The sequence below is a fragment of the Neolamprologus multifasciatus genome, chromosome 7 (genome assembly GCF_963576455.1).
Source record: "Neolamprologus multifasciatus chromosome 7, fNeoMul1.2, whole genome shotgun sequence".
NCBI lineage: Eukaryota > Metazoa > Chordata > Actinopteri > Cichliformes > Cichlidae > Neolamprologus > Neolamprologus multifasciatus.
Genome location: NC_140445.1, coordinates 66,782,529 through 66,797,186, shown reverse-complemented (window position 1 = coordinate 66,797,186; position 14,658 = coordinate 66,782,529). Strand labels below are relative to the sequence as shown.

The 14,658-nt window shown below is 43.1% G+C and overlaps 1 protein-coding gene, 1 long non-coding RNA gene and 3 other non-coding genes across 5 annotated transcripts; 4 read left to right on the top strand and 1 right to left on the bottom strand.

Annotated features, from left to right (window-relative positions):
- Nucleotides 1-587: 587 nt before the first annotated feature.
- On the bottom strand, nt 588-4,381 carry setd6 (SET domain containing 6, protein lysine methyltransferase). The gene is made up of 9 exons (XM_085166955.1): nt 4,252-4,381; nt 3,877-3,957; nt 3,648-3,792; nt 3,344-3,485; nt 2,793-2,987; nt 2,573-2,708; nt 1,335-1,515; nt 1,125-1,261; nt 588-1,016 (listed from the first exon to the last, which is right to left on the bottom strand). The coding sequence occupies exons 1-9, from the start codon at nt 4,276-4,278 to the stop codon at nt 684-686; spliced, it is 1,377 nt and encodes a 458-aa protein (XP_085023081.1). The 5' UTR covers nt 4,279-4,381; the 3' UTR covers nt 588-683.
- Nucleotides 4,382-7,831: 3,450 nt separating this feature from the next.
- On the top strand, nt 7,832-7,903 carry trnap-agg (transfer RNA proline (anticodon AGG)). Its single transcript has one exon. It is a non-coding gene; the product is annotated as a tRNA-Pro (tRNA).
- A 688-nt stretch (nt 7,904-8,591) lies between these two features.
- trnap-agg (transfer RNA proline (anticodon AGG)) lies at nt 8,592-8,663 on the top strand. Its single transcript has one exon. It is a non-coding gene; the product is annotated as a tRNA-Pro (tRNA).
- Nucleotides 8,664-12,981: 4,318 nt separating this feature from the next.
- LOC146515977 (uncharacterized) lies at nt 12,982-14,238 on the top strand. Its single transcript, XR_014875461.1, has 2 exons — nt 12,982-14,022; nt 14,067-14,238. It is a non-coding gene; the product is annotated as an uncharacterized LOC146515977 (long non-coding RNA).
- On the top strand, nt 13,421-13,492 carry trnap-agg (transfer RNA proline (anticodon AGG)). The gene has a single exon. It is a non-coding gene; the product is annotated as a tRNA-Pro (tRNA).
- Nucleotides 14,239-14,658: the final 420 nt, after the last annotated feature.

The window sequence follows — 14,658 nt, the reverse complement described above, 5'->3', positions numbered from 1 at the left end:
CACGTTGATGTTTAAATCAGCTGTTGGATCCAGGACACCGGCCCTCGATGCCTGGAGTTCGTCACCACCGATTTTACAGGTCGAGGCCACTGACATTTATTTTTTGACTAGTTCAACATTTGGCTCAGATCAGTATGACTAACAGGACCCAAGACAGCACATCAATACCTGCTGTTGCCAGAAGGTTTGCTGTGTCTCCCAGAACCATCTGAAGAGCGTGAGAGGAGAAATGACCAAACAATCAGAAACAGACCTGCGGGTGCTGGAGGGTAAACCAGGACCGGTTGTTTCTTTTTCTGATGAGGAGAAGACATTTGAGCCTCAGTGGTTTGGAGAAAACGAAAATAACTTTTTAAAACTCATTCCAGATGTATGCTGTACCGCGACACCACATTCATGGTCAGTTCTCAGTGTAATAGTTTTACTACATTTGCCTTCACTGGACAGTGAAGTCAGGGTTGGTGGGAGCGAGTCCGAGTTAAAGCGGCTCACGTTCTGTATATGAATACTTGATTTTGTTTTAGCAAGATGTTCTGATGAAATGTGAAATGTCAATATTAACAGTGAAGGAAACAGTCCACAAACCATCTTGTAAGACATTTGTTTTATTAACCGTGTCATTAAAAACGATGGCGCACACGTACGATTAAAAACCTCTGCTGCGGTTCCCGTCAGAGCCGAGCTCATGACTTGGTTAGCTCCATGAGTCCACGCAGGATGCTCTTCTGTCCATAGCGTACTTGCAGCGCCTTCCACTGCCTGCAGCTCAGTCCCGCGAGCGCCGCCTCATCCTCCATTAACGCCCGGTCGACATCCATGACGTTTTCCTCTCCGTCTCCGTAGGACCTCAATGTCAGATGGGCCGCCTCATGAATCAGCCGTTTCCATGAAGCCTTTAACTCGGAAAGACCCTCGTTGGAAAGCGCCAGGGATATCTTCTCCTCATCCTCGTCATCTTCTTCCCATCCTTCGTTGTCTTTAAACTCTGAAAGCTCTTCCTTTGACATGCACAGCACCTGAAAACAAAGTCAGCAAACACTCGTATCTCAAACAGGGCGCTGCTTCAAGTGTCCCGATAAGTAAAAACAGACGATAACGAGCGCTGTTTTTACGCGCTCCCTCACCTTGAGCGCCGTATGGAGCTCTGTGTCTGTAAGGCAGCCTTGTTTACCAAAGACGAAGGCTGCTTTCTCCTCTGTCATCTGACGCAACACCCCCCACTGCTCCTCAACCAGCTGCCGGTCCAGATCCGACTGAGCACCTGGGAGGGAAAACGAGGGATGTCGTTCACACCGTCACAACGCTTTGAAACAAACGCGGCTGTCATCGTTCACCTCGTGCGGCAGCTTCGTAGAGTTTAGCGACGGGGATGTCGGCGGTGTCGTTGCTGTTGCTGGAACACGGCTCGGTGAAGCCGTACATGTGAAGCAGCTGCCAGTTGGCGATCTGCCCGTACGTGTTAAACACCTCCTGGCCTTTAGGAATACGGCGCACGCAGACCATCTTCAAGCTATCCTGAAAAAATGTTGCGCAAACTCATTGTTCAAAACTAAAACGTGGAAACACAGCGACTCTATTCTACACATACATACCACCTTTATTTATAAAGCACTTTAACATAAAACCAGAGTTCACATAGTGCTGTACATGGTAATAGCATAAGTAAATAGAAATTAAAATGAGATAAGATAAGATAAAATAAATAACTAAAAAACTAAAATAAATTGAAACATGTTAAAACAAATAGAGTCGACCCCTCTAATCAATGCCAAAGGCTTCAGCGAATAAATATGTTTTAAGAAGACTTTTAAATTCAGAAAGAGAAGAGGCCTGCCTAACATGCAAGGGTAGATCATTCCACAACTTGGGAGCAACTACAGCAAAAGCACGATCACCTTTAAATTTATACTTAGTTTTCGGTACCTTAAGGAGCTGCTGATTGGCGGACCTAAGGGAACGGGCAGGTGTATATGGTTGTAGTAGCTCCGAGGGGGGGGGGGGGGGGGGGGGGGGGGGGGCAGGCCATTAAGAGATTTAAAAGCAAATAAGAGAATTTTAAAAACAATCCTAAAATGTACAGGTAGCCAGTGGAGTGAAATTAAAATTGGGGTAATGTGCTCAGACTTTGCCGCAGCATTTTGCACAACCTGCAGGCGCCTAATGGACGCATCACTAACCCCAAAATAAAGTGCGTTACAATAATCCAGCCTAGAAGTAACAAAGGCATGGATTACTGTCTCAAACTGCTGTTTCGATAAGATAGGCTTTATTTTGGCTAATTCCCTCAAATGAAAAAAGCTAGATCTTACAACAGCTCTGACCTGGCTTTCAAATTTAAGATGAGATGATACACTTGATGAGTTCATGACCACAATCCCTCGTGTCAAGCTAATTTTATACATCATGGCCATATTACTGTCCAAGCACAGACGGGTGCTGTACAAGTGTTTCGCCACGTCTTGCTTGTCTTGCACATCAAAAACGAATCATCAGCATCACGCTGGCTTCTCCCATCTTTTATCTACAGTAGATGATTTTCAAAGGTGCAAAGCTGCCACAGATGTCTTCTCACTTGTGTGAACTCCAGATTAGCATTGTGATTGGACACATGGTTAAGCATGTCAGCCATGGGAACCATCATTGGTGGGTTGGGAGGCTTCTCCTCCTCATCCTCATCGTCATCCTCCTCATCTTGTGGCTCTTGGAAACTGCAGACGAATGGAGAGACGGATGGGAAAGACGAAACAAACACATACTCGTGCGCTGCTGTAACTGTCTGTATTTATGCTAACCTGTAGGCCATGACAAAGGCCACAAGCTGTGTGTACAAATCCAGTGTGTGCGTGCCGGGGCTCCAGAGGTCAGGATGTCTGCTCATGAATGGCAGGACCACATCTGTGTACTCGCGCTGGATGTTAGCCAGGTCCCTGTCCACCGCCTCCGGCACACCTGTTCCCTTCAAGAGGCTGCCTCTCTCCTCTTTAGACCTGAAAGGATGGACAGCTCAGATGTTTTCCTCCTCTTTCCCGTAAGAGAGGAAATAAAATATTAATTTAACACCATTTCATGTAGTATAATTTAGAAAGACTAAAAGATACAGTTGACGCTGAGACGTTTTAATTACACCGATCTCTGTGCAGAAATGTGACTAAGCTCAGTTCTGCTCAGTTTCAACAAAATATTAGAACAGAAAGGAAAGAGTGCTCTTTCATTACGTGAGCTGTTTAAACAGGTGTGGAAACAAATAACACGACTCCAGCGAGCACGCCGATGTACGCGCCATCGCACCAGGGAAGTAACACCACACCTCTGGATAGGATGGGAGCCGACGCGTGTTCCTCACCAGAACATGGGATGATCCAGTGTTTTGAAGTCTGTCCACAAAGAGAGGTAAGCTCTCCAGTGGGACTGTGAGGATGTGTATTCATACAGCAGAGCCAGCAGCAGGGGAACCCAACCCGACGAGCTCTGCAGAGTCGACCGCTCTGTGAAGGAAAAGGGAGAAAGTTACAAACTGAGGGATGCAGGCAGGCAGCGTCTTTGCAGCAGCTTTGCAGCGTCTTTGCAGCATCTTTGCAGCATCTTTGCAGCGTCTTTGCAGCGTCTTTGCAGCGTCTTTGCAGCAGCTTTGCAGCGTTACACGTCACCTTTTTCCAGCAAGGTAGAAACTTTGGTTGTTCCCTGATGGAGGAGAGCTGATCTGGGGATGGTGAACAAAACCTCCCCGTCCTCTATGTCATCCTTGGCCAGCATCCCGTACTCGGCCACGGTCCCCTCTTTACTCACGCACACCTGCAGGTACAAACGTCAGTCCTAAACCGGATCTTAGTGCTGACTAATAAGCTGTAAATACAGTCGCACGACGCCGTAACAAACCTTACTGCTGAGCTCCAGGCCTACTCCGTCACACCACTGTAAAAAGCTCTGCAGAGGGCTCGGCTCTGAGCCATCCTCCACCTGTCAGCGCAGAAACATCAGCAATAGGCACGTGTTATCTAACGCTATCGTGCACGTGGTTTCACGCGCTTCTAAAACGAAGCCACGTGATTACAGTTAGGAGAGGGTAACTGTGCTCCTTGCATCAATGCTAAGTGATAAAGTGAGCTGAATGGCGGCACGTTTTAAGTAGCAGATCACAGAGTTCATGATCGGCTGCGTAAACCCAGCGTGTGCACCACAGCATGTTACACGTGCACAGAAACACGCGGCGTCGTGTTTGCTGCTTAAGAACAAACCGGATCAAACTGTTACCTTGGCTCGTTTCGCTCTTGCTGCCATCCCGCAGAAGTACACTCGAAGCTAACTCGAGCATGCGCACTGTGAAACATGTGCAGGTTAAGTTTGGCCCACACGGTGACTCGTAGAAAGCGGAAAGACCCTGGCTGGGTCTGCAGCCTTAACGGTCCACAAGGGCCGCGTACTCAAAGACCGGAAGTGCGAGGCTTGTGAAATGGGACGGTCTAGCCTCCGTCGCGCTGCCCAGGTTGCCTAGCAACCATGATACTGACAGCTGGAAACGTTTCATACAGCTTTGTTTGACAGAAATGAAGGAGAAAATCTTTTGTTCATTTGTTTGTTTCTACATGAGCTTTGATCATTCTCTGATTAAGCTCAGCTATTGGACGGCGTCTATTTGAAAGTAAAGGCTTTAAAACCAAGTTAGTACAAACGTCACTAATGTCACATGACTTTGCCGACATGTGGCCAACAGTAATGTTTTAATGATCTTCGTTATTAAACATTTGCACATAAATAAGTGACATAATATTCAGGACTTACTTAAAGTTTACTCTTCGGGCGCCCATCATCCGCCGTTTTTTTCCCGGCAAAATTATCCACACCCACCGCCGCGCTATGCATTCTGGGATATGTTGGGCCACGAAGTCTACACCGACAAAATTCAGGGAAATGAAGGACGCATTTGAGGGCCGCATTTCGAGCAGCCTTTGAATTGGGACAGCCTACGTTGCGTCGCTGTGACGTAATCGGCCTTAAAATGCGGCCTTTAAGGCTGCAGACCCTGGATTGGGATACAGCCGCTGTGCACAACAAAATGCTAACTTCCTGTTTTAAGAACGGCTGTAGGGTTGTTGCAGATTAACTGGATTTGGTCAGTTTATGATCATTAATATGTAAATTCTCATGACCATTGATCAACAACCACTGATCAATAACCATGAGTCCCATTCACAGAGAGTTGGGGAATGGCTGCAATCACAGCATGTAAGATGGTGACAGATGTACCCTTAGGCCCCTCCTCCATTCAGAGATGGTCTTTCCCTTTTCACGTAAATGGCCTCCTTGACTCCGCCCTCAAACCAGCGTTCCTCCCTGTCCAGGATGTTACATCCTCATCATTGAAAGAGTGTCCACTGGCCTGTAGGTGTGAACAGACTGCAGAGTCCTGACGAGGTGGCTCTTCTGTGTTGTAGCCAGAGGTTGTTTGGTTTCCTCGATGTATAAATCCTGTCAATCCTCCTGCACTTAACAGCTACACTGTGTTACTCTGTTTGTGTCGGGGACCCGATCCTTGGGGTGGACCAGTTTGTGGCGCAGCGTGTTTTGGGGTTTAAAAGCCACAGAGACCCGGTGTTTAGAGAAAATGTGTCTCAGCTGCTCCGATACTCCTGACATGTACAGGATCACTACAGGTTTTCTCTTGGGCAGCAGTTGTTCTTCTCTCCTGGATCAGCTGGAGCTTTCTTTAGGAGCCTTCCCAGCTTTGACAAAAGTCCAGCTGGGATAACCACATTTACTCAGGGCCTTCTTCATGTTCCTCCCTGGCTGCTGTGTCAGTGGGGATGGTGTTCGCTCTGTGCTGTAGCGTCCTGATGACGCCCAGTTTGTGCTCCAGTGGATGATGAGAGTCAAACCTTAGATACTGATCCGTATGTGTAGGTTTACGGCACACGTCAGCTTTTAGATGTCCCCCATTACGGATGGAAATCTCACAGTCTAAGAAGGCTAACCTGCAACTTTTCATATCCTCCCTGGTGAATTTGATGTGTCGGTCCACCGAGTTAATGTGATCCGTGAAACGTCCTGAGATTTGATTTTCACCGAGGTGTCATCCACATATCTGAACCAATGGCTTGGTGGTGTTCCAGGGTAGGTACTCATGGCCATTGATCAGTGGGTTTTGGTCAATGGTCATGAGAATTTGCATAATTATGATTAAGGAACTGACCTCCCAGCCCATTGTTCCTTCAGTGGGCTGGTTTCAGTCATTATGCAAATGTCCTGTTTATAAGATTGAAACCTGCAGTCAGCTGAGACTGAAGACGTCACTTGGATGAGTGATGAAACGTTTCTCCCACAAACAGAAGAACAGAATCAACTTTTGGAGATTTACTTACCCAGATGATTGAGCATGCATCAAGATGAGGGAACTCTATATACAAATACTGAGAAATTTCAACCCTTTCTCTCTTTTGCTCTGAGGTGCGAGGGAAAAATATCGATAAGTCGATGAACATCATCTACAGACATATTCGGTAAATGCCCAAGACATCTTGAGAAATGTAAATCGCCGCTTGATTCATCCATTTGGTTGACTTTTTTTTGGAAAACCCGACCGTAAACAAGACGCGAATATCACACTGGAAACGAAGCCCTACAGGAGTTTCCCCACCAGAAGTTTCATATGCTAAGGTGCATATAGTCTATAAAATGGGAAATCTGCTCAGCGACTTATTGAATCGTGCTTTATGTAGGTCTCCAATGTCTTAAGAAATTAAAAAACAATAAAGCAAAACTTTACAAAGAATTAAAAGTTAACTAACACCAGTTATTAAGTGTAATAACTGCGAAACTGAAGCTCAGTGACTTCAGTATTAGGCTAATAGCATGCTTTTACTGCATTGCCGCTGTGTTTGGGACGATGGTTTCCAGATGTTCTTTCATGGTGGATCAAAATCTGATGGCACTTTTGTGCATTTATATTTCTGTTGGTTTTTTCTCCAACACTGAAATGTCCCTCCAAATCATGACAGGATGGCTGTTGACCATGAATGCTGACCCCTTAATGCTTTTGAATGCTTCCATTTTCAGATTATTTCATGTGTACATAGAAAATCTTTACCAGCAGAAGATTCTGTTGGAATAGATTCTCATGTCACAGCACCATAAAGGTTTCATTTTGCTTGTTGGACTAGGGCAGCAATTCTCAAAGTGTGTGGTATGCCCCACTGGTGGGGCGCAAATGACTGGAAAAGTCATGTGGGACAAATGTTTATTTCCTAAAAAGCCGAGAACATGACATCACCTCTTCACTCTTCTCTCTCTCTCACACACAAACCTTCATACAACATGTGACTTTTTGCACAATACGCAGTCTTTTGCACATTTCTATTGTACTGTTGTGCCTGCACCGTCTTGTGTCTGTATCGTTCTATTCTGTCCGGTGCTGCACCCTTTTTGTTTATGCAATTTTTGCACTTTTTGCACATTGCACATTTAGTCCTGTTTTGATTGTCTGCTAAATGTAATATGTAGCACCATGGTCTTGCAGGAACGTTGACCACTTCCTGTTTATTCTTTCTACCTTTTGTTAACATCATAGTCAGTTTTACTAATACTTCCACGTGTATTATTGTAAAAAACAAACACTACAGGATATATAATATATGATCTGCAATAATGGATACCATGCACATCAAAGATAAAGTCTTTGACTTCTTTTGTTAAGAACGTTTAAAAGTTCAAGTTGAAGATATCACATTTTCTCACCAGCAGAGGGTGCTGCTGCACTGGATGAAGCAGCGAGGACAAAATGCACAACTTTGCACACAAGTATATGTCAGAAGTCCAGATGTGAGCAGCTGCTTTCTGTGGCTCGTTGGTCTAGGGGTATGATTCTCGCTTAGGGTGCGAGAGGTCCCGGGTTCAAATCCCGGACGAGCCCTAAGTTTTAATCAATTCAGTTAAAATGGATTATTTGAGAATTGAAACATGACTTTCTTGCAACTTTTCAAATGGCAAAAGACACAAAAGAGTGCAAGAGCATGTGAACTGAACTCCACTAAAAAGCTGTACTCAAAATGAGATGTTTGAAGACAAACGCTATCAAAGCAAGTACAGTAAGTCACTGCACATGAACTGTCAAGTCAAGAATTACTATCAAACTGACAGCTTGTCTTGTGACAGTGCATTAATCAGCATCTTTTCATTTAGTTAGACAAGCAGGAACCTTAGTGACTGCATGTGCAGTCTGCACATTTGTTTAACACAAGAATATTTGCACAAACAAAAACGTTTCTCCCGCTGAAAAACGCTACGTCCAGATGAACAGAATCAACTTTTAGAGATTTACTTACCTGGATGATTGAGATGCATCAAGAAATTTCTCTTTACTCGGTAAATAAGTGTTTTTGTTTAAATAAATGTTGTTTTTACACATCTCCAGTGAAAAAGGTACATACCATAAAAATGCTATAGCATATAGTGGGGGCGTCTGTTAACGAGATGAAGACTTATACCGTTTTTCACCAGCAGAGGGCGGTGTTGTACTGGATGAAGCAGTGAGGACCAAATGCCACAACTTTGCACACAAGTATATGTCAGAAGTCCAGATGTGAGCAGCTGCTTTCTGTGGCTCGTTGGTCTAGGGGTATGATTCTCGCTTAGGGTGCGAGAGGTCCCGGGTTCAAATCCCGGACGAGCCCGAAGTTTTAATCAATTCAGTTAAAATGGATTATTTGAGAATAGAAACAGGGCCGTGCAGAGTCGTTTAAAGGGGCGGGTGCTCAAAGTTAAAAAGGGGCACATCGAACCAGGCTGAATAACAACAACACACATTCATCAAGAATCTAATATGGGCAACAAGGCAAAGCAAACGTAGCCGATGTTTGACCTGATGGGTACAATGTTGCTGCTGATAGTGCTGGAGGGCAGGGCTGTGCTGATCTGAGACTGTAGACATTAAAAAGTCCATAGGAGAGATGGTAGCTGATTAAACAAGTGTCATGAGATAATAACAAAATGCAAAGATTGGTGACAGCGCTTGGAACCATAAGGCAACAAAAAACTGTGAGAAATAAATTAGGCTCTGCCTGTGAATCACTCTTTGCTTCTTCCTTCCATCCCATCATCTCATATATCACTCTCCACTTGCTGTCTATCTGAGAACAAGGCACAACTTGCTATTGCAATAAACTATTATCTAATTATCCACACCTAACAACTCTTGCACTTAATCTATAATAAAATGATGACAGAAAAATGTTATAGCACTGCCTTTAGTAGCCTCACACAGCTCTACTGTTTCCTCCTCATGTCCTTACCAGCCATGTCTGCACAATGTTATATCATGAGTAATATTTTTTTTAAAAAAATCCATATAAATAAAACACACACATGCACGCACACACAGTGACGTTTTAGACCTTCTTCAGAATACTGTATATACTATGGTGCTGATCCAGAATCCTTACATTATTATTTATTACTAGAGCTACAATAATAAAGCAATGAGGAGGGGGAAGTAATAAATATGAAATAATGTATTTATGATGATTCCATTTGTTTCACTATCCACTCTGTGCAGGGCAAAGCTTATTACATTTTTAAACTGTAGAGATACAATAATTTTACTGCTGTAAAATCCAAATTTTGTCTTATTTAAAATATAAATCTAATATAACCTGCTTCTTAATGTATGTTCTTTAAAATACAGCATGTGTTTTTTAATATATTATAATTATAATAATGCATAATTATGTGGACATGCATATTAGATCGTTTTTAGTGAAATATAATCCCTCCAGAAAGGCAGGAAAAGCCCGGAAACTTACTTTAAAACTAAATATGTTCCCTAAAACGGTGACAGAGCTACAGACCCATGACAGCCTTACACAGGTAGCCAGCAGCTATGACCAGCACTACTTGTGCAGTTAATAAAAGGACAGGTAATGTTTGTCACGCTGTTGCACACACAGCACGCTCGTTTGTTTCAGTTCAACAGTTGCAACAAGACAACATACCAACGTGTCCGTAATGAGCTAATACTCCTGTGTGCTATACACTACAGTGTGCGCTGTACACCTACTTACTGGTTTTGTCGCATCAGTCTGTGTCTCTGAGTTAACTTGTGTTTCTCCTACAGCTCCGGACCGCAAAAAATGCGCGTGCCCTTTGTGAGCTCGTTCCCGGCTCGTAACCAGCGCGTTCTGCCGTCAAGGGCGATCATTGGTTAAATGTGATCATGTGACTGATGCAAGCCAGATCCTTTTGTTTAGCAAAACTGTGATTAATAGTTAAATATTATTGTTGAGGAGCACTGGCAGGGCTCTGCAAAAATAAAATAAATAAATAAATATTTTTGCCTCAACAAAAGCGCACTTTGGGCACCCATCAGGAAAGGGGCGGGTGCTCAAGCCCCTCTAGCCCCCCCCCCCCCCCTGCACGTCCCTGCTTGACATGCCAAACATGATACATTAAACAAGTTAAAAAATAAATAATATAAAATAGAGAAATATTTTTAAAAAATAAGATGACAATTAAAATAACATTTAAAGTAATAAAATTGGCACAAATAGCAAAAACAATAATAAAATAGAATAAAATGATAATTAGAATTACATTTAAAACAATAAAAATTATGGCATTAGATTAAAAGTGATCTAGTACTAGTGATGACTTCATGAACTTCTTCACAAATAAAATTTTTATCATTAGAGAAAAAATTACCAATAATCATCCCACAGATCTAATATTATCTACAGCTACTCTTAGTTCCATTGATGTTAAGTTAGACTCTTTTTTTCCAATCGATCTTTCTGAGTTAACTTCAATAATTACTTCCTCCAAACCATCAACGTGTCTTTTAGACCCCATTCCTACAAAACTGCTCAAAGAAGTCCTGCCATTGATTAATTCTTCGATCTTATATATGATCAACCTATCTCTAATAATCGGCTATGTACCACAGGCCTTCAAGGTGGCTGCAGTTAAACCTTTACTCAAAAAGCCATCTCTAGACCCAGCAGTCTTAGCTAATTATAGGCCAATCTCCAACCTTCCTTTCATATCAAAAATCCTTGAAAGAGTAGTTGTCAAACAGCTAACAGATCATCTGCAGAGGAATGGTTTATTTGAAGAGTTTCAGTCAGGTTTCAGAGTTCATCACAGCACAGAAACAGCTTTATTGAAGGTTACAAATGATCTTCTTATGGCCTCTGACAGTGGACTCATCTCTGTGCTTGTCCTTCTTGACCTTAGTGCAGCATTCGATACTGTTGACCATAATATTCTATTAGAGCGATTAGAACATGCTGTAGGTATTACAGGTATTGCACTGCAGTGGTTTGTATCATATCTATCTAATAGACTCCAATTTGTGCATGTAAATGGAGAGTCCTCTTCACACACTGAGGTTAATTATGGAGTTCCACAGGGTTCAGTGCTAGGACCAATTCTGTTTACATTATACATGCTTCCCCTAGGCAGCATCATTAGAAGACATAGCATACATTTTCACTGCTATGCAGATGACACCCAGCTCTATCTGTCCATGAAGCCAGATAACACACACCAATTAGTTAAACTGCAGGAATGTCTTAAAGACATAAAGACTTGGATGGCCACTAACTTTCTGCTTCTTAACTCAGATAAAACTGAGGTCATTGTACTCGGCGCTGAAAAGCTTAGAAATATGGTATCTAACCAGATTCTTACTCTGGATGGCATTACCTTGGCCTCCAGTAACACTGTGAGGAACCTTGGAGTCATTTTTGACCAGGATATGTCCTTCAACGCACATATTAAACAAATATGTAAGACTGCGTTCTTCCATTTGCGCAACATCTCTAAAATTAGAAATATCCTGTCTCAGAGTGACGCTGAAAAACTAGTTCATGCATTTATTACTTCCAGGCTAGACTACTGCAATTCATTATTATCAGGATGTCCAAAAAACTCACTGAAAAGCCTTCAGTTAATCCAAAATGCTGCAGCAAGAGTCCTGACAGGGACTAGAAAGAGAGAGCATATTTCTCCTGTTTTGGCTTCCCTTCATTGGCTTCCTGTTAAATCCAGAATTGAATTCAAAATCCTGCTCCTCACATACAAGGGCTTAAATAATCAGGCCCCATCTTATCTTAATGACCTTGTAGTACCATATCACCCTATTAGAGCACTTCGCTCTCGCTCTGCAGGCCTACTTGTTGTTCCTAGAGTATTTAAAAGTAGAATGGGAGGGAGAGCCTTCAGTTTTCAGGCCCCTCTTCTGTGGAACCAGCTTCCAGTTTGGATTCAGGAGACAGACACTATCTCTACTTTTAAGATTAGGCTTAAAACCTTCCTTTTTGCTAAAGCATATAGTTAGGGCTGGACCAGGTGACCCTGAATCCTCCCTTAGTTATGCTGCAATAGACGTAGGCTGCCGGGGGATTCCCATGATGCATTGAGTTTTTCCTTTCCAGTCACCTTTCTCACTCACTATGTATTAACAGACCTCTCTGCATTGAATCACATCTGTTATTAACCTCTGTCTCTCTTCCACAGCATGTCTTTATCCTGTCTTCCTTCTCTCACCCCAACCAATCACAGCAGATGGCCGCCCCTCCCTGAGCCTGGTTCTGCCGGAGGTTTCTTCCTGTTAAAAGGGAGTTTTTCCTTCCCACTGTCGCCAAAGTGCTGCTCATAGGGGGTCATATGATTGTTGGGCTTTTCTCTGTATCTATGAAGCGCCTTGAGGCGACATTTGTTGTGATTTGGCGCTATATAAATAAAATTGAATTGAATTGAATTGAATTGAATTGAATTGAATTGAATTGAATTAAAACAATAAAATCAGGGTCTAACTGTGTCATAAGCCAAGGAGTAAAAATGGGTTTTAAGACGTGTTTTAAAAGTGGACAGTGAGGGGGCCTCTCTAATGTGCTGGGAAAGATTGTTCTTTCCCAGCACACGAGGGCTGTAAAAAACACTGTTTACATTTAAAATCCTTTTTAAAATCCTTTTTGTTCACCAGCGATCTGGCGTTTACCAGCCCAATCCTGACAGGAGCCGGGGGTGAGGTACAAGCCCCAGCGGCACAGGGAGTCCGACACAGCGGCCTCACAGGACAGGGGTCACGGAGGAGCGGCGCGCCATCCTGGCAGACCACGGGGATGAGGCACAGGGGTGTATTCCTGTCCCTTAAAAACCTTTTAATGTTTTTTGTATAATTATGTTTGTGCAATTGAAGAAATAAATGTTGTTTTTACACATCTCTAGTGAAAAAGGTACATAGATACCATAAAAATGCTCTAGCATACAGTGGGGGCGTCTGTTAACGAGATGAAGACTTATAACGTTTTCCACCAGCAGAGGGCGGTGTTGTACTGGATGAAGCAGTGAGGACCAAATGCCACATCACAACTTTGCAGGATTCACACACAAGTATATGTTAGAAGTCCAGATGTGAGCAGCTGTTTCCTGAGGCTCGTTGGTCTAGGGGTATGATTCTCGCTTAGGGTGCGAGAGGTCCCGGGTTCAAATCCCGGACGAGCCCTTGCTTTTTTTTATCCCCTTGTGTCAAAGTTAATTTTGTGATAATTGAAAAATGTATTTCTTGTAACTTTTCATGCAGCACACACGGACACACAAAAGGCTGCTGCCCGTGAACTTTGCAGCTGTCAAAAACTTGCAGTCTTATTTTTATTCATTTTTATTTATCACATTTTCAATATCATATTTGTTCCTTAGAATACAATAGCATTTTATTCATCAGGCACTTTACATCCAACAATGTTGGCCAACGTACAAATATAAAACAAAGAGAAAGCAGTTTACATTACATATAGAATATCTTAAAATTAAAAATAATACAATTAATAAGAAAACATTAAGAGACATCAACAAGTCCTGCTGTGCTGAAAGCCAAAGTAAATAAATATGTTTTAAGACGTGATTTAAAAACAGATAAGGAAGGTCCTGTCTAACATGTAAAGGCAACTCATTCCACAGTTTTGGTGCTGCCACAGCAAACGCCCGACCCCCTCTGAGCTCACGATTAGTCCTGGGCACGCTCAGGAGGAGCTGGTCTGAGGGACCGGGAAGGTATGTGTGGATGAAGACGCTCAGAGAGGTACAGAGGGGCAGCATTGGACAAACATTTAAAAACAAATAAAAGCAGCTTAAAATGATCCTAAAATGCACGGGCGGCCAATGAAGTGAATATAAAACTAGGTGATGTGCTCGCATCTACGAGTGCCAGTTAAAAGACGTGCAGCAGCATTCTGAGCTAGCTGCAGTAAAGCCGGAGATTGACTCACCCCAAAAGAAAGACAATTACAGTAATCCAGCCAAACGGTTACAAAGGCACGGATTACTGTTTCAAATTGCTGTCACACGAGAATGTTTAATTTTGGTCAGCTGCCTCAGATGAAAGAAACTAGACCTTACAACCAATGTTCCCTCTAAGCTGCGCGTGCGCAATTGCGCACTTCTGGCAGGTCTCTGCGCACAGAAAAAAAATCTAACCTGAATTGAAATTAAAATGTAAACTTTAACAATTCTGTTCTGCAGTGTTAGTCAGTGACTGGCTGCTCCTGTATGGGATCAGAACGATGCCAGCCAATGATGCGATTCACATTCGTATATACGCAGCTATAACGTGGTTGACAGGCTATGACAGCGTCCTTATGTGCCGACATCGGTGTTTTAGCAAAGCGGCTG